This window comes from Oncorhynchus mykiss, chromosome 5, assembly GCF_057628025.1.
Source record: "Oncorhynchus mykiss isolate SJ-2025 chromosome 5, ASM5762802v1, whole genome shotgun sequence".
Lineage (NCBI taxonomy): Eukaryota > Metazoa > Chordata > Actinopteri > Salmoniformes > Salmonidae > Oncorhynchus > Oncorhynchus mykiss.
The window spans coordinates 80,460,541-80,486,054 of NC_143026.1; the positions used below are offsets into that span (position 1 = coordinate 80,460,541).

A 25,514-nucleotide genomic window follows, 5' to 3' on the forward strand; every position below is an offset into this window, starting at 1 on the left:
GCCAATTCCTTGATATATATGTTGAAGAGGGTGGTGTTCAAACTGCATCCCTGTCTCAGCCCATGGCCCTGAGGAAAGAAATGTGTGTTTTTTGCCAATATTAAATGCACACTTGTTGTTTGAAATGTTATGTTGTCGTATGTTTTTCCCCCAACACCACTCTCTATCAATTTGTATAGCAGACCCTCATGCCAAATTGAGTCCAAAGCATTTTTTGAAATCAACAAAGCATGAGAAGACTTAGCCTTTGTTTTGGTTTGTTTGTTTGTCAATTAAGGTATGCAGGGTGAATACGTTTTCTGTCTTGCGGTAATTTTGTAAAACGACAATTTGACATTTGCTCAGTACATTGTTTTCACTGTGGAAATGTACGAGTCTGCTGTTAATGATAATGCAGAGGATTTTCCCAAGGTTGCTCTTAACTCATATCCCACAGTAGTTATTGGGGTCAAATTTATCTCCACTTTTGTGGATTGGGGTGATCAGTCCTTGGTTCCAAATATTGGGGAAGATGCCAGAGCTGAAGATGATGTTAAAGTGTGTAAGTATAGCCATTTGGAATTTGTGATTTGTATTTTGTTAAATGTAATTGGAGAATCCAGCGGGTTCTGGAAGTTTCCCTTCTTTATCTCTCTCTGTCTCTCTCACTCTCACTCACTCACTCACTCACTCACTCACTCACTCACTCACTCACTCACTCGCACACACACTCGGACACGCACACACACTGTCTCTATCTCCCTCTCTTTCTCTGTTTTCCCTCTCTCCCTCTCTCTCTCTCTCTCTCTCTCTCTCTCTCTCTTTCTCTTTCTCTCTCTCTCTTATTTTTGGACACCTGAAGGATTCTAAGAGGCCCCAGTGTTGATGGCTGTGAAGCATGAGGCTTGTCTGATCAGATAAGATTGTCTTGATCTGTCAAACACTGATCTGTGTCTCCTGGAGCCCTGGAAAATGTATGCTTCAGCAGAGATAGGTCACTGTGAGAGGGAAGGGGGAGAGGGAGAGATGGAGAGTGGAGAAGATCGAGAGAAGGAGGGAGGTAGTGGAGTAGAGAAGGAGAGAGTGAGGGAGAGATAGTGGAGGAGAGAAAGAGGAGGGGAATTGGGGAGAGGGAGTGAGAGTCTGTCGTGGTGTGTGGGTGGTAAGGAGTGATTATCGCTAAACAAGGGCAACCTTGGTGCTTGAAGCCCACACTTTGGCATATATTTACTGCACAGACAAAAGAGGCTCTGGACTATCTCTCTTTCTTGTTACCTTCACAGTGCACAGTGCACATTGTAACGTCACACACACACAAATGGCAGTACACACATTCTTCTTGTCAAATTGCTACGACCTGAATGTCCCAGTTGTGTATTTGTTAGTTGTTAGTGACTTCTCCACGAGTGTAGTCTGCAACAATTAACTTGAACGCTATAGTGCTTGTTAACAGTAGCACAGTTGCTTTTAAAAACTATACTGAACAAAAATCTAAATGCATCATGTAAGGTGTTGGTCACATGTTTCATGAGCTGAAATAAAAGATCCCAGAAATGTTCCAAATGCACAAAAGCTTATTTCTCTCAAATGTTGTGCTCAAATGTGTTTACATCCCTGTTAGTGAGCATATTTTATTTTCTAAAATCATCCATCCACCTGACATGTGTGGCATATCAAGAAACTGATTAAACAGCATGATCATTACACAGGTGCACCTTGTGCTGGGGACAATAAAAGGCCACTCTAAAATGTGCAGTTTTGTAACACAACACGATGCTACTGATGTCTCAAGTTTTGAGGGAGTGTGCAGTTGGCATGTCCTACTGCAGGAATTGAGCTGTTGCCAGATAATGTAATGTTCATTTCTGTACCATAAGCCACCTCCAACATTATTTTAGAGAATTTGCCAGTACATCTAACCGGGCCTCACAACCGCAGACCATGTGTAACCACGCTAGCCCAGGACCTCCACATCCGGCTTCTTCACCTGAGACCAGCCACCCGGACAGCTGATGAAACTAAAGAGTATTTCTGTCTGTAATAAAGCCCTTTTGTGGGGAAAAAACGTATTCTGATTGTTGGCGCTGGCTCCCCAGTGGGTAGAGTTATGCCCTCCCAGGCACACCCATAGCTGCACCAGTCATGTGAAATCCATAGATTAGGGCCTAATAAATTTATATCAATAGACTGACACCCTTATATGAACAGTAACTCAGTAAAATCCTTGAAATTGTTGCACGTTGCATTTATATTTTTTGTTCAGCATACAGTAGACAGTCTTCTCGCCTTCCATTTAACCCATATCCCTAAGGTATTTCCTTAATCCTGTTCAAGCAGAGCTGCCAGGCATGCTTCGATGCGTTTCAGGCAGGCAGCTATGTGTGAAGCTAACTGGAGCAAGACATATATACTGCCTTCTGCCATCCACGACCATAGAGCTGTATTAAAACTGCTTGAGCGACCGACCACCCGTCACAAAACTAAATGTTCCGAAAAGGATTGGAGTTGCTACGCTGCTAAAGGACAGGTTATGGGACACTCTTCATTAAAAAGAGATGGAGAGGGTGAGAGAGGGAGAGAGAGTGAGAGAGGGAGAGAGAGGGAGAGAAAGGGAGAGAGAGGGAGAGAGAGAGAGAGAGAAAGGGAGAGAGAGGGAGAGAGAGGGAGATAGAGAGAGGGTGAGAGAGAGGTTGAGAGGGAGAGAGGGAGAGAGAGAGTGGGTGAGAGAGGGAGCGAGAGAGAGAGGGAGAGAGAGAGAGTGAGAGGGTGAGAGAGAGAGGGTGAGAGAGAGAGAGAGGGAGAGAGGGAGAGAGAGGGAGAGAGGGAGAGAGAGAGAGAGGGAGAGAGAGGGTGAGAGAGGGTGAGAGAGGGAGAGAGTGGGTGAGAGAGGGAGAGAGAGGGTGAGAGGGAGAGAGAGTGAGAGAGAGGGAGAGAGGGAGAGAGGGAGAGAAAGGGAGAGAGAGGGAGAGAGAGAGAGGGTGAGAGAGAGAGACGTTGAGAGGGAGAGAGAGGGAGAGAGAGAGTGGGTGAGAGAGGGTGAGAGAGGGTGAGAGAGGGAGAGAGAGGGTGAGAGAGAGAGGGAGAGAGAGAGGGTGAGAGAGGGTGAGAGAGGGAGAGAGAGGGAGAGAGAGAGAGAGAGAAAGAGAGAGGGTGAGAGAGAGAGGGAGAGAGGTTGAGAGAGGGTGAGAGGGAGAGAGAGGGAGAGAGAGGGAGAGAGAGAGAGAGAGGGAGAGACAGGGAGAGAGAGAGGGGGAGAGAGAGGGAGAGAAAGATGTAGTGGTATCAGGCACGCTGTCACAGTCAAGTGCCAGGCAGACAGTCATTTGATCACAGGAAATTATTAGATACATAGCACACAGGAAAAATTGATAGGTATGGCAATTTTATAATGAGACGGGTTCGTGTCAGTGTGGGTGTTGTACTCACTGTGTTATAAGTGTCTCCTACTTAAAAGGTTGTTTTCAGCTGCGGTCTCCACTTTCGCTGTTGGAATAGCAGGCACTAGACAGTCTACTGTCGTTTCCGTTTTGAAACAGAAAGGAGCTGTTATCCTCTAGCTGTAAGCCCATACTGTTAGCATCAGGAGAAGGGCTCATTTATTTTTTATTCAGTGTCAGAGGCCTCTCTCTTTTTTACAAGGAATTATGAAATAAAGAAAAGTACAGGGTCAAGAAAAGGGAGATTTTCAATTTATTTTGGGAGACCTTTGCAACCGATGCCTGTCTCAGTGTTGCTATAGTATGCTGAAAGTTTCTCTGTTGCTGCTGTGGGTGAATTATAGGTTCCTCAAGCAACATCTGCCCACATAATTCATCTTGACAAAGCATCTCTGAGGCTTTCTTTAACTGAAATAAACACCACCGTTAAATGAATAGAAACGCTAGATAAGACTGTCTCTAGAAGTCAACAAAATGCAACCTATGCCTAAGCAAATATATGTGACAAAGGAATATCTATAAATTCTTCAGTATCTATAACGAAAGCAGGCCAGTTGCTCCTTATACTGTATTCAGTACATATAGTCACTCCAAGAGGAATAAGGTACTCAATGCGACTAAGTCTATATGATCCCTGCAGGAATTGAACCCATGACCTTGGAGATGAAGGACCTTTCCTAACAGTCAATGGAGTGGTCTAGTTTCTTATTAATAGAACTGTGCAGCAGGGCAGAGTAGATTATAGCTTTAGTGTTGTCCAGAGTCCTGTAGTCCAGTAGCATTGACCTTTCTGGTGTCAGTGAGTGAGTGAGTGAGTGAGTGAGTGAGTGAGTGAGTGAGTGAGTGAGTGAGTGAGTGAGTGAGTCAAGCAGTGGAGTACCCTTTGACCTGCACTGTGTGACACATACTGCATAAACACTGCTTAGTCAGAGCCTGCATCCCAAAGGGCACCATATTCCCTATATAGTGCACTTCTTTTAAAATAGAGAGCCATTTGGAGTACAGCCTCAGAGTCAGACATCCACTCACAAACACACAGCCTTGAAGCTCTATGTGGTACTCTGTGTACCGGCCTTCCAGTTCTACTCACTGACTCATTTAACACTGAGGTCAAACAGGCTAAAGGGCCTTTGATGTGTTCAGTTTGTCCCTCAGGGGCCACCGTCACACAGTCGTGACCTCACCCAAAGAAGGATGCTGAGACTGGCAGCTACTCCAAGGCTGCAAGGTAGTATAGAGTTCAGTACCGCCCCCACACCTACACCTCACATTCCCACCACCTCCTCCTTTAAAAACTAGAGTCAAGACTCACAACACTATCAAAGAGCTTTTCCACTCAATTCCACTCAACTTAAGTCAAATGCACATTATTTTCTCATGGTTCACTGTGTAATGAGAATGTGTCAATCTTTTCCCTTCACTCGTCTTTGGTTATTGACTCTGTGGTCAGTGTTTTTAGGGATTGTGCAGATCATTTGTGTTATGTGATGACATAGCCTCCAGCTAAGATATTTCTGATAAACACATTTGAAGTGTTCTGTTTAGGAGGAGCACTCTCAACTACGATGTTTGCCATATCACATCTAATATCCCATCTAATATCCAATCTAATATTAGATCTAATATCACATCTAATGTCACATCTAATATTACATCTAATATCACATCTAATGTCACATCTAATATTAGATCTAATATCACATCTAATATCACATCTAATATTAGATCTAATATCACATCTAATATCACATCTAGTATCACATGTAATGCCACAACTAATGCTACAGAAAGTCAGTAGCTCTTTCTGAGGTGTTTTTAGGATGGCCCTTTCGTTTCTGGAATAGCTTATCCCATTCTATAGTTTTTCTTCCGAGCTGCTAAGACTGCTACTAAGGAAATAGTGTGTGATCGATCACAAAGTACAACTGGAATATGTTACGATTATGGCTCGCTCTAAACTCTAGACAGAATAGTCTGTGAAGTGAAGAAACACAGCAATTACTTTATGAAACAGAGACAGTTTCTCAGACTGTTTATTGTGCTATGATGATGCATCTTTCCTTGATTTAGTGCATAACCTGCACTTCCAATAGGGGACTAGCACTGCACCCCTGGTCTGCTCGCCCTGAAGCCCTTGTTTATGATAAGGCTAATTTTTAAGAATCTAGAAAAAGGAGTGTGCCCCTTTGTCTTTTATTTTCCGTTAGTCAGCAAGGTCGTGGAGCAGAATACAAATGCCCTGTGTCTCTGAATCAATTATTCTGTGGTACCTGCTATGTGTTGGGGGTTTGAGAGAGAGAGAGAGAGGGGGGGGGGGGGGGGGGGGAGGGAGAGAGAGAGAGAGAGAGAGAGAGAGAGAGAGACCGACCAAATCAAATCTCCATCAGCCATTACTGCCTTTACTCTGAAGAGAAATAGCTTCTACTGGCTGAGTCTGGAATGGAGGGGGCGAGCCTAGGAGGGTGGCTGGGAGGGGGCTGTAGGGTTTAAGGGGCTCTAGCCAGCTTTATTTCAAAGGGAAGTGTGAATGAAGGGAATAGGTGGTGCAGGTACCTCACGGCAAAAAAGAAAAATGTAATCTCCAGACTGGCTGCTGAATAAGCAAAAGGGCTCTAACCTCTGAAGGTGAAATGTAATCTCAACTCACTGACAGGCACATTACATCAGCACAGGACAGCTAAACCACCAGCCAATAGCTATGGGTGTCTCTCTCTCTACTTCTGTCTGTGTCTCTGTCTCTCTGTCTGTCTCTCTGTCTCTCTCTCTCTGTCTCTCTCTCACTCTGTCTTTCTCTCTCTCTGTTTCTCAGTGAGACACAGACACACAGACACAGACACAGACACACACACACACACACACACACACACACACACACACACACACACACACACACACACACACACACACACACACACACACACACACACACACACACACACACACACTGACACAGACAGACAGACACACACACACTCCCCCACTTTCTTTCTCTCTAGATGATGAGAGCTTGTTATCATCAGCCCATTGAAGACCGACTTAGACTTCAGAGTTACTTCCTACACCCTATAGCTCAGAGGATTTTTCTTGTTATTGCTTATCTTCCTTTTTGTGCTGGTTCATATAATCTCATCCTGGCTTGGATGTCACCCACTGTTGGCCATCTGAAATATCTGAACAAAAAGCATCAATCATACAGATGGAATAACAAGGTAGTCGATTTGTGTCTCAAAACCATGCAGGCCACTTTCTAAGAATTATGAATTTGTTGGGAACCTTCATGTTTTGTCAAGGGTTGGGATATACATATTGACATGTTTTCAGACACAGTACATGTTTGCAAGAGGCTGGAATGACGTTGCAGGTAAGTTATCAGGATTGTCTTTTGATAATTCTCTTCCCCTGATCGATAAACTCACACAGCAAGTACACCAGCAGGGATGTCCCAACCAACACAGATTGCCCCTCAGGACTAGGAGCTGTGCTCCCCTGCTCACTAGGTGGGGCTGTGGAGAGCAACCACCCTCCCTCCACCCATCTACCTGTATCCATTACTGCACATTAACCCTTTCCCTCCCCCTCTAGTTTCCTCTCCCAGTCTTCCAGTCACTAATCACCTGGAGACTGAGCATGCCACTGTTGCAGTGCCTGTAGGATGGCGTATGGCCCTTTTCTTACCTACAGAGAAAAAAAAGTTCAATCTTTTTTTTTGTTCCATCTATGCTGTTCTGTGTTTGACTTCCTCTCTCCCTCCCTCCTGTCTGCTTCCTGTCATCAGTGGAACGTTGAGGATACCATGGACTATGTGAGTAGGAGGAGTGTGTAGTGTGTGCTGGGTGCGATGCAGTTTGAAGGTCCGTGGGCCCATGGGGAGCTCTCTCTGTTCTCTCTCCCTATCCTCTCCCAATCCCTCTCCCTTTCTCTCTGTCTGGGGACTAACACTCTCTCCTTCCCTTAACCTGAAGCAGTCAGACTCGTAGGAGCATTGGACTTTAGAAAGAAAGCGCTAGACAGGGAGCACATAGTATGTGAAATAAGCTTTTCCTCGTCATAATAATTCATGTAATGTAACTGTAATAGGGTAAAGCATCTCTTCTTCCTTAAAACAGTTTTCTATGATATGAGACATAACCTATACATGACCTTAACTGAGCATTATTATCATGCTACAGTTTATCTCATAAGTTCTCTAGCTATAGCCTAGTCCTACTAATTTCTTCCGCTCCACTCTCTTCCCTCCTCTTTTTTTTTAACCCTAGGCCATTTTCACTACACCTCTATTTCTACTCTCTGTTTTCACTATCTACAGTATCTTTTTCTAGCTGGATCTTCTCTTTCTAACTAGATCTTAATTTACACATACAGATAACTACCAAAATAAAGGAAACACTTGGGTAAATGAGGGATATGAAGTGTATTGAAAGCAGGTTCTTCCATACAGGTGTCGTTCCTGAGCAGTTCCTAAGCAATTAACATCCGATCATGCTTAGGGCCGTGTATAAAAATGCTGGGCAGTCCCAGATGCCGATTATTTTGGCTACCACGGCCCCCATAGGATGACATTGCCCCCATTCACAGGGCACGAGTGGTCACTGAATGGTTTGATGAGCATGAAAATGATGTAAACCATATGCCCTGGTCATCTTAGACACCAGATCTCAACCCAATTGAACACATATGGGAGATTCTGGAGTAGCTCCTGAAACACCGTTTTCCACCACCATCAACAAAACACCAAATTATGGAATTTCTTGTGGAATAATGGTGTTGCATCCCTCCAATAGAGTTCCAGACACATGTAGAATCTATGCCAGGTGCATTGAGCTGTTCTGGCTCGTGATGCCCAACACCCTATTCAGACACTTTATGTTGGTGTTTCCTTTATTTTGACAGTTACCTGTAGATAGTAATGCTTCTCCACCTTTACTCTCTGTCAGTCTGTCAGTCGTCAATCAGTCAGCAACCTTCTTACAGCAGGTCCCTTTCTCGTCCAACGGAACATTTCACTCGTCACAAAACAGGAACAACATTTATTTTTAGGAATTCTCATGGAAATTTCCTTGTCTCATTTCCTCCTTAAAATGCTTCTCCTTTCCTCCGTATGCTTCTTACTTACCAAGTGTGTTGTGTGAGGAAGGTGGGTGGTGCTGGGAGTGTGGAGGGTGTTGGTGTACGGCCCAGAGTGTGGAGGGTGTTGGTGTACGGCCCAGAGTGTGGAGGGTGTTGGTGTACGGCCCAGAGTGTGGAGGGTGTTGGTGTACGACTCAGAGTGTGGAGGGTATTGGTGTACGGTTTGAAGTGGGGGAGTGGAGAGGGTTTAGGGAGGGGAGTGTGTGAGAAATCTGGTTGGGGGTGGAGCACAGGGGGTTCTCAGGCAGAACTGTGAGTTCTAGTCCGTGTCCCAACTGCCCCCCTATTCCATTTAGTGTACTACTTTTGAATAGAGTCCTCTGTGCCCTGGTCAAAAGTAGTGCACTGTAAGGGAATAAAGTGCTATTTGGGACGCAGGCCTAGTCTGCAGCACTCCTTCAGTCACCTCTACTCTGCCTCAGCTTTGATATGAACACAGACACATTTCAATACACTTCAAGTGGGGGAACGCCGCTCCACTCAACGCTGCTGTGCTTCTGAGGTTGGTGAGAGAGTCCTGCTGAAGACATGATGCATACTGCACAATGTGTGCCATACTGTGTGTGTTTGATCATGGTTTGAACATGGGGTGTGTGAGTGTGTGTGTTTGAAGCGTTACAGCTGTAAATCCTCTTGTGTTTAGGTTCGGCAGGAATAAAGGTGTCCTTATGGATTATGTGTGTGTAATTGTCTTGGACAGCCAGCCACACATAGTATTGATTTACCATACCATACCTGCCACACACACACACACACACACACACACACACACACACACACACACACACACACACACACACACACACACACACACACACACACACACACACACACACACACACACACACACACACACACACACACACAGAGGCATGGGTGTTGTGTTATAATAGTCCTGACCTGGCCTTTGTTGTGCACTGTCAAACAGAAACCAGAAACCTTCCTGAGCTCTCTGCTGCCATTCTTGAATCACCTGAACCACACTTCCTGGCTTTTACTAAAAAGTGGATTTACATATTGAGTAACAGCTGAGATGGTGTGAGTGCTGCTGAACGTCACGCTACGTTGTGTTGTGGAATACATTTTGGCTCCCGCTAATTGAGTGTGCTGTGAATTCCTGCTCTTGTATGTTTCTGTTGTGTTATGGAAGGTGCACACGGCCCAGTGATGCAGACTGTTGATTTGTTGGTCTGTATGTTTCTGTTGTGTTATGGAAGGTGCACACGGCCCAGTGATGCAGACTGTTGATTTGTTGGTCTGTATGTTTCTGTTGTGTTATGGAAGGTGCACACGGCCCAGTGATGCAGACTGTTGATTTGTTGGTCTGTATGTTTCTGTTGTGTTATGGAAGGTGCACACGGCCCAGTGATGCAGACTGTTGATTTGTTGGTCTGTATGTTTCTGTTGTGTTATGGAAGGTACACACGGCCCAGTGATGCAGACTGTTGATTTGTTGGTCTGTATGTTTCTGTTGTGTTATGGAAGGTACACACGGCCCAGTGATGCAGACTGTTGATTTGTTGGTCTGTATGTTTCTGTTGTGTTATGGAAGGTGCACACGGCCCAGTGATGCAGACTGTTGATTTGTTGGTCTGTATGTTTCTGTTGTGTTATGGAAGGTGCACACGGCCCAGTGATGCAGACTGTTGATTTGTTTGCTAGCCTTTCTTTTTGTGTTGTTTATATATTGTTGTTGGCCAATTTACTGTTTGTGCATTCATGCATACCTGTGTAAAGTGCCTGTGTGCGTGTGCGTGTGCTCCTGTGTGGGTGTGGCTGTGTGTGTGCTCCTGTGTGGGTGTGGCTGTGTGGCTGTGTGGCTGTGTGTGTGTGTGTGTGTGTGTGTGTGGCTGTGTGTGTGGCTGTGTGTGTGTGTGTGTGTGTGTGTGTGTGTGTGTGTGTGTGTGTGTGTGTGTGTGTGTGTGTGTGTGTGTGTGTGTGTGTATTGGTGGATACTATCCCACTTCCTCTGTACAGAGATTCATATTCTGATACCATCCTAGAATAAACAGACAGAGGTCCCGGACTCACCTTACAGTGTCACAGGGAAATCAAACCCATCCCATCCATCCTTCACAGAAACAGAAAGTGCCCCTGGGACTGGAATGCTCTGCTCCGGAGTCTTTTGACATCATCTGTGAGAGGAAAGAAAAATGTATCAGAGTGGCAGGAGAATCTGTTCCTAATGCCAGACAGGTTCAGATGTAGGTTCTTCATTTTAGCCAGTTTGCTAAAAAAGGAAAATCATTTCCTGCAGCAACAGGAAATGTGGATAATAATTCATGGACATTTGTGTAGTGGAAATTACTTTTTAAACCTCAAATACAAGTACAAGTTTTAAATATCCTACATTGCAACAGGGTCGTCAAATTAAAATCCTACATCTGAAGGTCTGAAGATCTGAAGATGTAGGATCTTAATTTGAGCCAGTTTGCTACAGCAGTATAATGATCCTGCACAACAGGAAATGTGAATTATTATGTGGATTATAATTGACATTTTTGCAGGGGTTGATACATTTTTCGTAAGTGAAAATCAGGTCTGAAATGGTAATGGGGTGGAGGGTTAGGGTGAGGGGTAGGCCTTCCTGGTGATGGAGAGTTAGGGTGAGGGGTCGGCCTTCCTGGTGATGCAGGGTTAGGGTGAGGGGTAGGCCTTCCTGGTGATGCAGGGTTAGGGTGAGGGGTAGGCCTTCCTGGTGATGGAGAGTTAGGGTGAGGGGTAGGCCTTCCTGGTGATGCAGGGTTAGGGTGAGGGGTAGGCCTTCCTGGTGATGGAGAGTTAGGGTGAGGGGTCAGCCTTCCTGGTGATGGAGGGTTAGGGTGAGGGGTAGGCTTTCCTGGTGATGGAGGTGGGGGGTTGGGGTGAGGGGTAGGCCTTCCTGGTGATGGAGGTGGGGGGTTGGGGTGAGGGGTAGGCCTTCCTGGTGATGGAGGGTTAGGGTGAGGGTTGAGGCCTTCCTGGTGATGGAGGTGGAGGGTTAGGGTGAGGGGTAGGCCTTCCTGGTGATGGAGGGTTAGGGTGAGGGGTAGGCCTTCCTGGTGATGGAGGGTTAGGGTGAGGGGTAGGCCTTCCTGGTGATGGAGGGTTAGGGTGAGGGTTGAGGCCTTCCTGGTGATCGAGGTCGAGGGTTAGGGTGAGGGGTAGGCCTTCCTGGTGATGGAGGGTTAGGGTGAGGGGTAGATCTTCCTGGTGATGGAGGGTTAGGGTGAGGGGTAGGCCTTCCTGGTGATGGAGGGTTAGGGTGAGGGGTCGGCCTTCCTGGTGATGGAGGGTTAGGGTGAGGGGTAGATCTTCCTGGTGATGGAGGGTTAGGGTGAGGGGTAGGCCTTCCTGGTGATGGAGGGTTAGGGTGAGGGGTAGGCCTTCCTGGTGATGGAGGTGGAGGGTTAGGGTAAGGGGTAGGCCTTCCTGGTGATGGAGGTGGAGGGTTAGGGTGAGGGGTCGGCCTTCCTGGTGATGCAGGGTTAGGGTGAGGGGTAGGCCTTCCTGGTGATGGAGGGTTAGGGTGAGGGGTCGGCCTTCCTGGTGATGGAGGATTAGGGTGAGGGGTAGGCCTTCCTGGTGATGGAGGTGGGGTGTTGGGGTGAGGGGTAGGCCTTCCTGGTGATGGAGGTGGGGGGTTGGGGTGAGGGGTAGGCCTTCCTGGTGATGGAGGGTTAGGGTGAGGGGTAGGCCTTCCTGGTGATGGAGGGTTAGGGTGAGCGGTGAGGCCTTCCTGGTGATGGAGGTGGAGGGTTAGGGTGAGGGGTAGACCTTCCTGGTGATGGAGGGTTAGGGTGAGCGGTGAGGCCTTCCTGGTGATGGAGGTGGAGGGTTAGGGTGAGGGGTAGACCTTCCTGGTGATGGAGGGTTAGGGTGAGTGGTCGGCCTTCCTGGTGATGGAGGGTTAGGGTGAGGGGTAAACCTTCCTGGTGATGCAGGGTTAGGGTGAGGGGTAGGCCTTCCTGGTGATGGAGGGTTAGGGTGAGGGGTAGGCCTTCCTGGTGATGTAGGGTTAGGGTGAGGGGTAGGCCTTCCTGGTGATGGAGGGTTAGGGTGAGGGGTAGGCCTTCCTGGTGATGGAGGGTTAGGGTGAGGCGTAGGGCTTCCTGGTGATGTAGGGTTAGGGTGAGGGGTAGGCCTTCCTGGTGATGGAGGGTTAGGGTGAGGGTTGAGGCCTTCCTGGTGATGGAGGTGGAGGGTTAGGGTGAGGGGTAGGCCTTCCTGGTGATGGAGGGTTAGGGTGAGGGGTAGGCCTTCCTGGTGATGGAGGGTTAGGGTGAGGGGTAGGCCTTCCTGGTGATGAAGGGTTAGGGTGAGGGTTGAGGCTTTCCTGGTGATCGAGGTCGAGGGTTAGGGTGAGGTGTAGGCCTTCCTGGTGATGGAGGGTTAGGGTGAGGGGTAGATCTTCCTGGTGATGGAGGGTTAGGTTGAGGGGTAGGCCTTCCTGGTGATGGAGGGTTAGGGTGAGGGGCGGCCTTCCTGGTGATGGAGGGTTAGGGTGAGGGGTAGATCTTCCTGGTGATGGAGGGTTAGGGTGAGGGGTAGGCCTTCCTGGTGATGGAGGGTTAGGGTGAGGGGTAGGCCTTCCTGGTGATGGAGGTGGAGGGTTAGGGTGAGGGGTAGGCCTTCCTGGTGATGGAGGGTTAGGGTGAGGGGTAGGCCTTCCTGGTGATGGAGGGTTAGGGTGAGGGGTAGGCCTTCCTGGTGATGGAGGGTTAGGGTGAGGGGTAGGCCTACCTGGTGATGGAGGTGGAGGGTTAGGGTGAGGGGTCGGCCTTCCTGGTGATGCAGGGAGGGTGAGGGGTAGGCCTTCCTGGTGATGGAGGGTTAGGGTGAGGGGTCGGCCTTCCTGGTGATGGAGGATTAGGGTGAGGGGTAGGCCTTCCTGGTGATGGAGGTGGGGTGTTGGGGTGAGGGGTAGGCCTTCCTGGTGATGGAGGTGGGGGGTTGGGGTGAGGGGTAGGCCTTCCTGGTGATGGAGGGTTAGGGTGAGGGGTAGGCCTTCCTGGTGATGGAGGGTTAGGGTGAGCGGTGAGGCCTTCCTGGTGATGGAGGTGGAGGGTTAGGGTGAGGGGTAGACCTTCCTGGTGATGGAGGGTTAGGGTGAGTGGTCGGCCTTCCTGGTGATGGAGGGTTAGGGTGAGGGGTAAACCTTCCTGGTGATGCAGGGTTAGGGTGAGGGGTAGGCCTTCCTGGTGATGGAGGGTTAGGGTGAGGGGTAGGCCTTCCTGGTGATGTAGGGTTAGGGTGAGGGGTAGGCCTTCCTGGTGATGCATGGTTAGGGTGAGGGGTAGGCCTTCCTGGTGATGGAGGGTTAGGGTGAGGGGTAGGCCTTCCTGGTGATGGAGGTCGAGGGTTAGGGTGAGGGGTAGGCCTTCCTGGTGATGGAGGGTTAGGGTGAGGGGTAGGCCTTCCTGGTGATGTAGGGTTAGGGTGAGGGGTAGGCCTTCCTGGTGATGGAGGGTTAGGGTGAGGGGTAGGCCTTCCTGGTGATGGAGGGTTAGGGTGAGGGGTAGGGCTTCCTGGTGATGTAGGGTTAGGGTGAGGGGTAGGCCTTCCTGGTGATGGAGGGTTAGGGTGAGGGGTAGGCCTTCCTGGTGATGGAGGGTTAGGGTGAGGGGTAGGCCTTCCTGGTGATGTAGGGTTAGGGTGAGGGGTAGGCCTTCCTGGTGATGGAGGGTTAGGGTGAGGGGTAGGCCTTCCTGGTGATGGAGGGTTAGGGTGAGGGGTAGGGCTTCCTGGTGATTAAGGGTTAGGGTGAGGGGTAGACCTTCCTGGTGATGCAGGGTTAGGGTGAGGGGTAGGCCTTCCTGGTGATGGAGGGTTAGGGTGAGGGGTAGGCCTTCCTGGTGATGGAGGGTTAGGGTGAGGGGTAGGCCTTCTTGGTGATGGAGGGTTAGGGTGAGGGTTAGGCCTTCCTGGTGATGGAGGTGGGGGGTTAGGGTGAGGGGTAGGTCTTCCTGTTGATGGAGGTGGAGGGTTAGGGTGAGGGGTAGGCCTTCCTGGTGAATGAGGTGGGGGGTTAGGGTGAGGGGTAGGCCTTCCTGGTGATAGAGGTGGAGGGTTAGGGTGAGGGGTAGGTCTTCCTGGTGATGGAGGGTTAGGGTGAGGGATAGGCCTTCCTGGTGATGGAGGTCGGGGGTTAGGGTTAGGGTGAGGGTTAGGCCTTCCTGGTGATGGAGGGTTAGGCCTTCCTGGTGATCGAGGTGGAGGGTTAGGGTGAGGAGTAGTCCTTCCTGGTGATGGAGGGTTAGGGTGAGGGATAGGCCTTCCTGGTGATGGAGGTATAGGGTTAGGGTTAGGGTGAGGGTTAGGCCTTCCTGGTGATGGAGGGTTAGGCCTTCCTGGTGATCGAGGTGGAGGGTTAGGGTGAGGGGTAGGCCTTCCTGGTGATGGAGGGTTAGGGTGAGGGATAGGCCTTCCTGGTGATGGAGGTATAGGGTTAGGGTTAGGGTGAGGGTTAGGCCTTCCTGGTGATGGAGGGTTAGGCCTTCCTGGTGATCGAGGTGGAGGGTTAGGGTGAGGGGTAGGCCTTCCTGGTGATTGAGGTGGACTGGTTAGTGTTTGGCCTTCCTGGTGATTGAGGTGGACTGGTTAGTGTTAGGCCCTCCTGGTTATTGAGGTGGACTGGTTAGTGTTAGGCCCTTCTGGTGATTGAGGTGGACTGGTTAGTGTTAGGCCCTCCTGGTGATTGAGGTGGACTGGTTAGTGTTAGGCCCTCCTGGTGATTGAGGTGGACTGGTTAGGTGGAGGGGACCAGAGGACTTGATCTGAAGCCTACTGGTACTGGAAGTCATGACGACTTGATTGGCTTTATTTAAACAAGCCTTGAAGGAGTTCCCTTGGATGTAGAACAGAATCATTCATCATGTCTTATCTACGTCCTGAATGGCATCCTATTCCCTATATATTGCACTGCTTTTGATCAGAGCCCTATGGGCCGTATGGGTCCTGGTCAAAAGTAGTGCACTATTAAGGGAATAAGGTGCCATTTGTGATGCAACCCATGTCTTAATGTTAAATGTTTAATATATTCCCTCCCATGGAATCCATCCCTACATTCCCAGAGAACCAGAGCCCCCTCCCCCCTCCTCCACCCCCCTCTGGATTTTAAAGAGAGAGAGAGAGATAAGAGACTGATTTTTTTTTTTTTATCCAATTGAAAGAGAGAAACCACTGCAGGGCCCGAAACTTAAAAGGAAAGCTGTACATTTAAAATAATGAAGCTTTTAAAATAAATGTTATAGCTTCAGATGACTCATATTTCCCTCTTACTTCTAACTCTCCAACTCCCCTACTGAAAGATGGGGTGGGGTTTGGGGGAGGGTTACATAAACCCTAAGTGAGCCATCTTTTCTCAAAATAGCCTACTACAGAGACCGCCAGCCTGCTCTGCTCAGCAGCATGTCTGTGATTAATTAGCAGGAAGGGAAGAGCTTTTTAATGAATGTCATGCAATAAAGATGTGAGAGGCTAGCCATGAAATCATGATGAAACATTTGTTTGGTCTCTGGGAATCAGAGCTGGCTTGTATGGCCATGCTCATTTCTGTGGTTGTTAGCTGCAGCTTCGTGGTCTGTCATCTCATCTCCTCTCACAAGACTGGGCTGAGCTCCAGGCCCCAGGCACCTACAGGTTGGGCTGAGCTCCAGGCCCCAGGCACCTACAGGCTGGGCTGAGCTCCAGGCCACAGGCACCTACAGGCTGGGCTGAGCTCCAGGCCCCAGGCACCTACAGGCTGGGCTGAGCTCCAGGCCACAGGCACCTACAGGCTGGGCTGAGCTCCAGGCCCCAGGCACCTACAGGCTGGGCTGAGCTCCAGGCCCCAGGCACCTACAGGCTGGGCTGAGCTCCAGGCCCCAGGCACCTACAGGCTGGGCTGAGCTCCAGGCCCCAGGCACCTACAGGCTGGGCTGAGCTCCAGGCCACAGGCACCTACAGGCTGGGCTGAGCTCCAGGCCCCAGGCACCTACAGGCTGGGCTGAGCTCCAGGCCCCAGGCACCTACAGGCTGGGCTGAGCTCCAGGCCCCAGGCACCTACAGGCTGGGCTGAGCTCCAGGCCCCAGGCACCTACAGGCTGGGCTGAGCTCCAGGCCCCAGGCACCTACAGGCTGGGCTGAGCTCCAGGCCACAGGCACCTACAGGCTGGGCTGAGCTCCAGGCCACAGGCACCTACAGGCTGGGCTGAGCTCCAGGCCCCAGGCACCTACAGGCTGGGCTGAGCTCCAGGCCCCAGGCACCTACAGGCTGGGCTGAGCTCCAGGCCCCAGGCACCTACAGGCTGGGCTGAGCTCCAGGCCCCAGGCACCTACAGGCTGGGCTGAGCTCCAGGCCACAGGCACCTACAGGCTGGGCTGAGCTCCAGGCCACAGGCACCTACAGGCTGGGCTGAGCTCCAGGCCCCAGGCACCTACAGGCTGGGCTGAGCTCCAGGCCCCAGGCACCTACAGGCTGGTGTCACAGGCGGCAGGCTGGAGGAGGGATAAGATGGAGGGATGGGGGATGAGTCTTCCTGGGTGTTGGAAACCCCCCTCCTGTCTTTGACTTCCTCTCTTCAGTCTGAAGCGCATCCATCCACCCGGACTGCGTCCCAAATTGCACCTTATTGCCTTTATGGTGCACTACTTGTATGTCGGTGTCCTTACAGCCCTGGTCAAAAGTAGTGCACTATATAGGAAATAGGATGCCATTTGGGACATACTGCTGGTCTTTACTCTCTCCACTGCTCTCTCGCTCATCTCATCAGCCATGGAGGAAATGGATCCCCACTCAGTCCGAGGAGAAAGAACCTCTCCAACTCTTTTATGGGCTCAAATGATCTCTGTCTCGTTAGGTGTCTTCATTTTAATGAGTTCCTTTTGAAATGGAGAGGAACATGTGCGAGGGTGTGCACTTTGATATAGATGTGTGTGTGTGTGTGTACGTGAGAAAGAGAGATCTCAAGTTTTGATTTGTGTCGTGTGTGTATTTTGTGTGGTTTGTGTTGGTGTGCTTAATGGGGTTTGCTTATTATAGCCTACACTTGACAGTTGGATACAAACTGCTTTAAAGGCTGTGGTTCTGGCCAGTCAGAGAGAGAGACCGAGAACAACTCTGAACACTTTAACTGGGGGCGTATCTTCAAAAGTGCCTGACTTGTGTACTGCTTTTGAACAGAGCCATATGGGACCTGGTCAAAAGAGGGACTCAGAGATCAAGACTTTATTTGGGTTTTAGAACACTGTCTTTGTGTTTTTGGGCTGTATAGCATCTATATTAAAAGAGAATGTCACTATTTTGGAACCTAATATGTATCTAATTTGAGGCTCAGCAAGTAACTCGCTGCTTAGGTACATTTTTCAAAACCAAGTGAAAATGTAAGACAAAGTGTCTGGAACCTTCTACAACATGCCATTTACATCAAATATACATATTATGTTCCTAAATAGTAACATTCTCATTTAATATTCCCCAGTATAAAATATCAGGAAGAATTAGGAGATCAATATTTACAAAATTACTGAGACACAGTACTGAGACACGGTGGTACTGAGACGCAGTACTGAGACACGGTGGTATTGAGACACGGTGGTACTGAGACACGGTGGTACTGAGACACGGTAGTACTGAGACACGGTGGTATTGAGACAGGGTGGTACTGAGACACGGTAGTACTGAGAAACTGTACTGAGACACGGTGGTACTGAGACACAGTACTGAGACACGTGGTACTGAGACACGGTAGTACTGAGACACAGTACTGAGACACAGTACTGAGACACGGTAGTACTGAGACACAGTACTGAGACACGGTGGTACTGAGACACGGTGGTACTGAGACACGGTGGAATTGAGACACAGTGGTACTGTGACACGGTCGTACTGAGACACGGTAGTACTGAGACACGGTGGTACTGAGACACGGTGGTACTGAGACACAGTAGTACTGAGACACGGTGGTACTGAGACACGGTAGTACTGAGACACGGTGGTACTGAGACACGGTAGTACTGAGACAAGGTGGTACTGAGACACGGTAGTACTGAGACACGGTAGTACTGAGACACGGTGGTACTGAGACACGGTGGTACTGAGACACGGTAGTACTGAGACACGGTGGTACTGAGACACGGTAGTACTGAGACACTGTACTGAGACACGGTAGTACTGAGACACGGTAGTACTGAGACACGGTGGTTCTGAGACACGGTGGTACTGAGACACGGTGGTACTGAGACACGGTGGTACTGAGACACGGTAGTACTGAGACACGGTAGTACTGAGACACGGTGGTACTGAGACACGGTGGTACTGAAACACGGTAGTACTGAGACACTGTACTGAGACACGGTAGTACTGAGACACAGTCCTGAGACACGGTAGTACTGAGACACAGTAGTACTGAGACACGGTGGTACTGAGACACGGTAGTACTGAGACACGGTGGTACTGAGACACTGTACTGAGACACTGTACTGAGACACTGTACTGAGACATGGTAGTACTGAGACACGGTGGTACTGGGACACGGAGGTACTGAGACATGGTGGTACTGAGACACGGTGGTACTGAAACACGGTAGTACTGAGACACAGTACTGAGACACGGTAGTACTGAGACACAGTACTGAGACACGGTGGTACTGAGACACGGTGGTACTGAGACACGGCATTACTGAGACACGGTGGTACTGAGACGCAGTAGTACTGAGACACGGTGGTACTGAGACACGGTAGGACTGAGACACAGTGGTACTGAGACACGGTAGTACTGAGACACGGTGGTACTGAGACACGGTAGTACTGAGACACGGTGGTACTGAGACACGGTAGTACTGTGACACGGTAGTACTGAGACACGTTGGCACTGAGACACAGTGGTACTGAGACACGGTAGTACTGAGACACGGTAGTACTGAGACAAATTAGTACTGAGACACGGTAGTACTGAGCCACTGTAGTACTGAGACACAGTAGTACTGAGACACTGTAGTACTGAGACAGTACTGAGACACAGTAGTACTGAGACACTGTACTGAGACACTGTACTGAGACAAATTAGTACTGAGACACGGTAGTACTGAGACACGGTAGTACTGAGAAACGGTAGTACTGAGACACGGTGGTACTGAGACACGGTGGTACTGAGACACGGTAGTACTGAGACACGGTAGTACTGAGACACGGTGGTTCTGAGACACGGTGGTACTGAGACACGGTGGTACTGAGACACGGTAGTACTGAGACACGGTAGTACTGAGACACGGTGGTACTGAGACACGGTGGTACTGAAACACGGTAGTACTGAGACACTGTACTGAGACACGGTAGTACTGAGACACAGTCCTGAGACACGGTAGTACTGAGACACAGTAGTACTGAGACACGGTGGTACTGAGACACGGTAGTACTGAGACACGGTGGTACTGAGACACTGTACTGAGACACTGTACTGAGACACTGTACTGAGACACGGTAGTACTGAGACACGGTGGTACTGGGACACGGAGGTACTGAGACATGGTGGTACTGAGACACGGTGGTACTGAAACACGGTAGTACTGAGACACAGTACTGAGACACGGTAGTACTGAGACACAGTACTGAGACACGGTGGTACTGAGACACGGTGGTACTGAGACACGGCATTACTGAGACACGGTGGTACTGAGACGCAGTAGTACTGAGACACGGTGGTACTGAGACACGGTAGGACTGAGACACAGTGGTACTGAGACACGGTAGTACTGAGACACGGTGGTACTGAGACACGGTAGTACTGAGACACGGTGGTACTGAGACACGGTAGTACTGTGACACGGTAGTACTGAGACACGTTGGCACTGAGACACAGTGGTACTGAGACACGGTAGTACTGAGACACGGTAGTACTGAGACAAATTAGTACTGAGACACGGTAGTACTGAGCCACTGTAGTACTGAGACACAGTAGTACTGAGACACTGTAGTACTGAGACAGTACTGAGACACAGTAGTACTGAGACACTGTACTGAGACACTGTACTGAGACAAATTAGTACTGAGACACGGTAGTACTGAGACACGGTAGTACTGAGACACGGTAGTACTGAGACACGGTGGTACTGAGACACGGTGGTACTGAGACACGGTAGTACTGAGACAAGTTAGTACTGAGACACGGTGGTACTGAGACACGGTAGTACTGAGACACGGTGGTACTGAGACACGGTAGTACTGAGACACTGTACTGAGACACGGTAGTACTGAGACACAGTAGTACAGAGACATGGTAGTACTGAGACACGGTAGTACTGAGACACGGTAGTACTGAGACAAGGTAGTACTGAGACACGGTGGTACTGAGACACGGTGGTACTGAGACACGGTAGTACTGAGACACGGTAGTACTGAGACACGGTGGTTCTGAGACACGGTGGTACTGAGACACGGTGGTACTGAGACACGGTAGTACTGAGACACGGTAGTACTGAGACACGGTGGTACTGAGACACGGTGGTACTGAAACACGGTAGTACTGAGACACTGTACTGAGACACGGTAGTACTGAGACACAGTCCTGAGACACGGTAGTACTGAGACACAGTAGTACTGAGACACGGTGGTACTGAGACACGGTAGTACTGAGACACGGTGGTACTGAGACACTGTACTGAGACACTGTACTGAGACACTGTACTGAGACACGGTAGTACTGAGACACGGTGGTACTGGGACACGGAGGTACTGAGACATGGTGGTACTGAGACACGGTGGTACTGAAACACGGTAGTACTGAGACACAGTACTGAGACACGGTAGTACTGAGACACAGTACTGAGACACGGTGGTACTGAGACACGGTGGTACTGAGACACGGCATTACTGAGACACGGTGGTACTGAGACGCAGTAGTACTGAGACACGGTGGTACTGAGACACGGTAGGACTGAGACACAGTGGTACTGAGACACGGTAGTACTGAGACACGGTGGTACTGAGACACGGTAGTACTGAGACACGGTGGTACTGAGACACGGTAGTACTGTGACACGGTAGTACTGAGACACGTTGGCACTGAGACACAGTGGTACTGAGACACGGTAGTACTGAGACACGGTAGTACTGAGACAAATTAGTACTGAGACACGGTAGTACTGAGCCACTGTAGTACTGAGACACAGTAGTACTGAGACACTGTAGTACTGAGACAGTACTGAGACACAGTAGTACTGAGACACTGTACTGAGACACTGTACTGAGACAAATTAGTACTGAGACACGGTAGTACTGAGACACGGTAGTACTGAGACACGGTAGTACTGAGACACGGTGGTACTGAGACACGGTGGTACTGAGACACGGTAGTACTGAGACAAGTTAGTACTGAGACACGGTGGTACTGAGACACGGTAGTACTGAGACACGGTGGTACTGAGACACGGTAGTACTGAGACACTGTACTGAGACACGGTAGTACTGAGACACAGTAGTACAGAGACATGGTAGTACTGAGACACGGTAGTACTGAGACACGGTAGTACTGAGACAAGGTAGTACTGAGACACGGTGGTACTGAGACACGGTGGTACTGAGACACGGTAGTACTGAGACACGGTAGTACTGAGACAAATTAGTACTGAGACACGGTAGTACTGAGCCACTGTAGTACTGAGACACTGTAGTACTGAGACAGTACGGAGACAGTAGTACTGAGACACTGTACTGAGACACAGTAAAATGAGTGAATGATACTATCCAACTCTGAAATGTCTGTTTATGACAACAGCACCTTACCTTTTTACTTTTTCAGTCACACAGACAATATTTATTTTATTTATTTCAAAAACCTTGTTTGGGGCAAGTTGTAAAATCCAGCAATGATTCAACCAAATGTATGCACGTGAGGGACACAGACACACAGTAACTAATATTGGATATTCAGTTTTTATTTGTGTAGAACACGTACAGGGAGCATCTTGAGGCAGCAGATCTTGAGAATAGATAATCTTGAGGACAGATCATCTTGAGGACAGATCATCTTGAGGACAGATCATCTTGAGGACAGATCATCTTGAGGACAGATCATCTTGAGGACAGATCATCTTGAGGACAGATCTTGTTAAGGACAGATCTTGTTGGGGACAGATCTTGTTGGGGACAGATATTGTTGGGGACAGATCTTGTTGAGGGCAGATCTTGTTGGGGACAGATATTGTTGGGGACAGATCTTGTTGGGGACAGATCTTGTTGGGGACAGATCTTGTTGAGGGCAGATATTGTTGAGGGCAGATATTTTACCATCTCTGTAACCATTTCTCAGAAAGAACTTCAATGTCTTCGGAGTGTTTAAAATGCTACACTGATGTATGGAATGTGTGTGTGTGTGTGTGTGTGTGTGTGTGTGTGCGCTTGAGTGCCTAACCCTCCCTGAGTGAACTCAACACAGTACAGTGGGTGAAGGCTGGGAAATTGTGTTAGCCGTCATCATAGCATTAGCCTGACCCAGGCTGTTTAAACTTTTCTCTCCCCTAGGAGGCTGTTATAACAGGCCTGCTCCCTGAGACCACCTACTCTGTCACCGTGGCAGCCTACACCACCAAGGGGGACGGGGCACGCAGTAAGGCCAAGGTGGTCACCACCACTGGAGCAGGTGTGTACAGCTACACACACATGCACACATGCAAACACACACACACACACGCACAAACTGCGCTGACCAGCTGGCAAGAGTCTTTACTGACATTTTCAACCTCCCCCTTACCCAGTCTGTAATACCTACATGTTTCAAGCAGGCAGCCATAGTCCCTGCGCCCAAGAACACCAAGGTAAACTGTTTAAATGACTATCGCACCGTAGCACTCACATCTGTAGCCATGAAATGCTTTGAAAGGCTGGTCATGGCTCACAACAACATCATCCCAGACACCCTGTATCTACTCCAATTCCATACCTCCCCAACAAATCCTTATTCGACGCAATCTTTATTGCACTCAACACTGCCCTCGCCCACCTGGACAAGAGGAACACCTATGTGAGAATGTTGATCATTGACTACAGCTCAGCGTTCAACACCATAGTGCCCTCCAAGCTCATCACTTAAGCTGCCCTGGGACTGAACACAGAAATGACAGTGGTAGGCCTGGTCACCAACAGTGATGAGGCAGCCTTTAGGGAGGTGGTCAGAGACCTGGCAGTGGGGTGCCAGGACAACAACCTCTCCCTCAACGTCAGTAAGACAAATTAGGTAATTGTGGACTACAGGAAACAGAGGGTCGAGCATGCCCCAATTCACATTGACAGGGCTGTAGTGGAGCGGGTCGAGTTCCTCAGTGTCCACATCAATAAGGATTTAGCCTGGTCCACACACACCAACACAGTCGTGAAGAGGGCACAACAATGCCTCTTCCCCCTCAGGAGGCTGAACAGATTTGGCATGGGCCCTCAGATCCTCAAAAAGTTTTACAGCTGCACAATTGAGACCATCTTGACTGGCTAAGTCACTGCATGGTATGTATGGCAACTACTTGGCATCTGACCGCAAGGCGCTAGAGGGTAGTGTGTACAGCCTAGTATATCACTGTGGCTGAGCTCCCTGCCATCCAGGACCTCTATAACAGGCGGTGTCAGAGCAAGGCCCTAAACATTTTCGAAGTCTCCAGCCAACCAAGTCATAGATGGTTTTCTATCTTACTGCACAGCAAGCGGTACCGATGCAGTCTGGAACCAACAGGACCCTGAACAGCTCTTACCCCCAAGCCTGCTAAATAGATGGTCCGGGTAGATATTTGGTTAGCTATTTAACTGTCTGCATTGACCCTTTTCGAACAAACTTTTTTGACTCATCACATATGCTGCTGCTACTGTTTATTATCTATACTGTTGCCTAGTCACATCCTAGTTACATGTACATACTGTATATATATATATATACTTTTGAAGTCGTAATATTGCATATACTTAGGTTGGAGTCATTAAAACTCATTTTTCAACCACTCCACAAATTTCTTGTTAACAAACTATAGTTTTGGCAAGTCGGTTAGGACATCTGCTTTGTGCATGACACAAGTCATTTTTCCAACAATTGTTTACAGACAGATTATTTCACTTATAATTCACTGTGTCACAATTCCAGTGGGTCAGAAGTTTACATACACTAAGTTGACTGTGCCTTTAAACAGCTTGGAAAATTCCAGAAAATTATGTCATGGCTTTAGAAGCTTCTGATAGGCTAATTGACATCATTTGAGTCAATTGGAGGTGTACCTGTGGATGTATTTCAAGGCCTACCTTCAAACGCAGTGCCTCTTTGCTTGACATCATGGGAAAATCAAAAGAAATCAGCCAAGACCTCAGAAACAAAATTGTAGAGCTCCACAAGTCTGGTTCATCCTTGGGAGCAATTTCCAAACGCCTGAAGGTACCATGTTCAACTGTACAAACAATAGTACACAAGTATAAACACCATGAGACCACGCAGCCATCATACCACTCAGGAAGGAGACGCGTTCTGTCTCCTAGAGATGAACGTACTTTGGTGCGAAAAGTGCAAATCAATCCCAGAACAACAGCAAAGGACCTTGTGAAGATGCTGGAGGAAACAGGTAAAAATGTAAAACAAGTCCTATATTTACATAATCTGGAAGGCCCCTCAGCAAGGAAGAAGCTACTGCTCCAAAACCGCCATAAAAAAAGCCAGACTACGATTTGCAACTGCACATGGGGACAAAGATCGTAGTTTTTGGAGAAATGTCCTCTGGTCTGATGACAAAAATAGAACTGTTTGGCCATAATGACCATTGTTATGTTTAGAGGAAACAGGGGGAGGCTTGCAAGCTGAAGAACACCATCCCAACCGTGAAGCACGGGGGTGGCAGCATCATGTTGTGGGGGTGCATGGCTGCAGGAGGGTCTGGTGCACTTCACAAAATAGAGGGCATCATGAGGAAAGAAAAATTATGTGAATATATTGAAGCAACATCTCAAGACATCGGTCAGGAAGTTAAAGCTTGGTCGCAAATGGTTCTT

General features: G+C 48.9%; 1 protein-coding gene across 15 annotated transcripts in view; it reads left to right on the forward strand.

Moving 5' to 3' along the window:
- LOC110524627 (receptor-type tyrosine-protein phosphatase F) overlaps positions 1-25,514 on the forward strand; it is a 385,125-nt gene that overhangs the window by 290,403 nt on the left and 69,208 nt on the right. For 8 of the 15 annotated variants that reach the window (XM_090236080.1, XM_090236090.1, XM_090236078.1 and 5 more), the window contains 2 exons: positions 7,192-7,218; positions 23,022-23,139. In XM_090236080.1, the coding sequence (XP_090092206.1) occupies positions 7,192-7,218; positions 23,022-23,139 (145 nt within the window). The remainder of the gene's footprint in view (positions 1-7,191; positions 7,219-23,021; positions 23,140-25,514) is intronic. The other 7 variants (XM_090236084.1, XM_090236087.1, XM_090236082.1 and 4 more) reach the window with 1 other exon arrangement.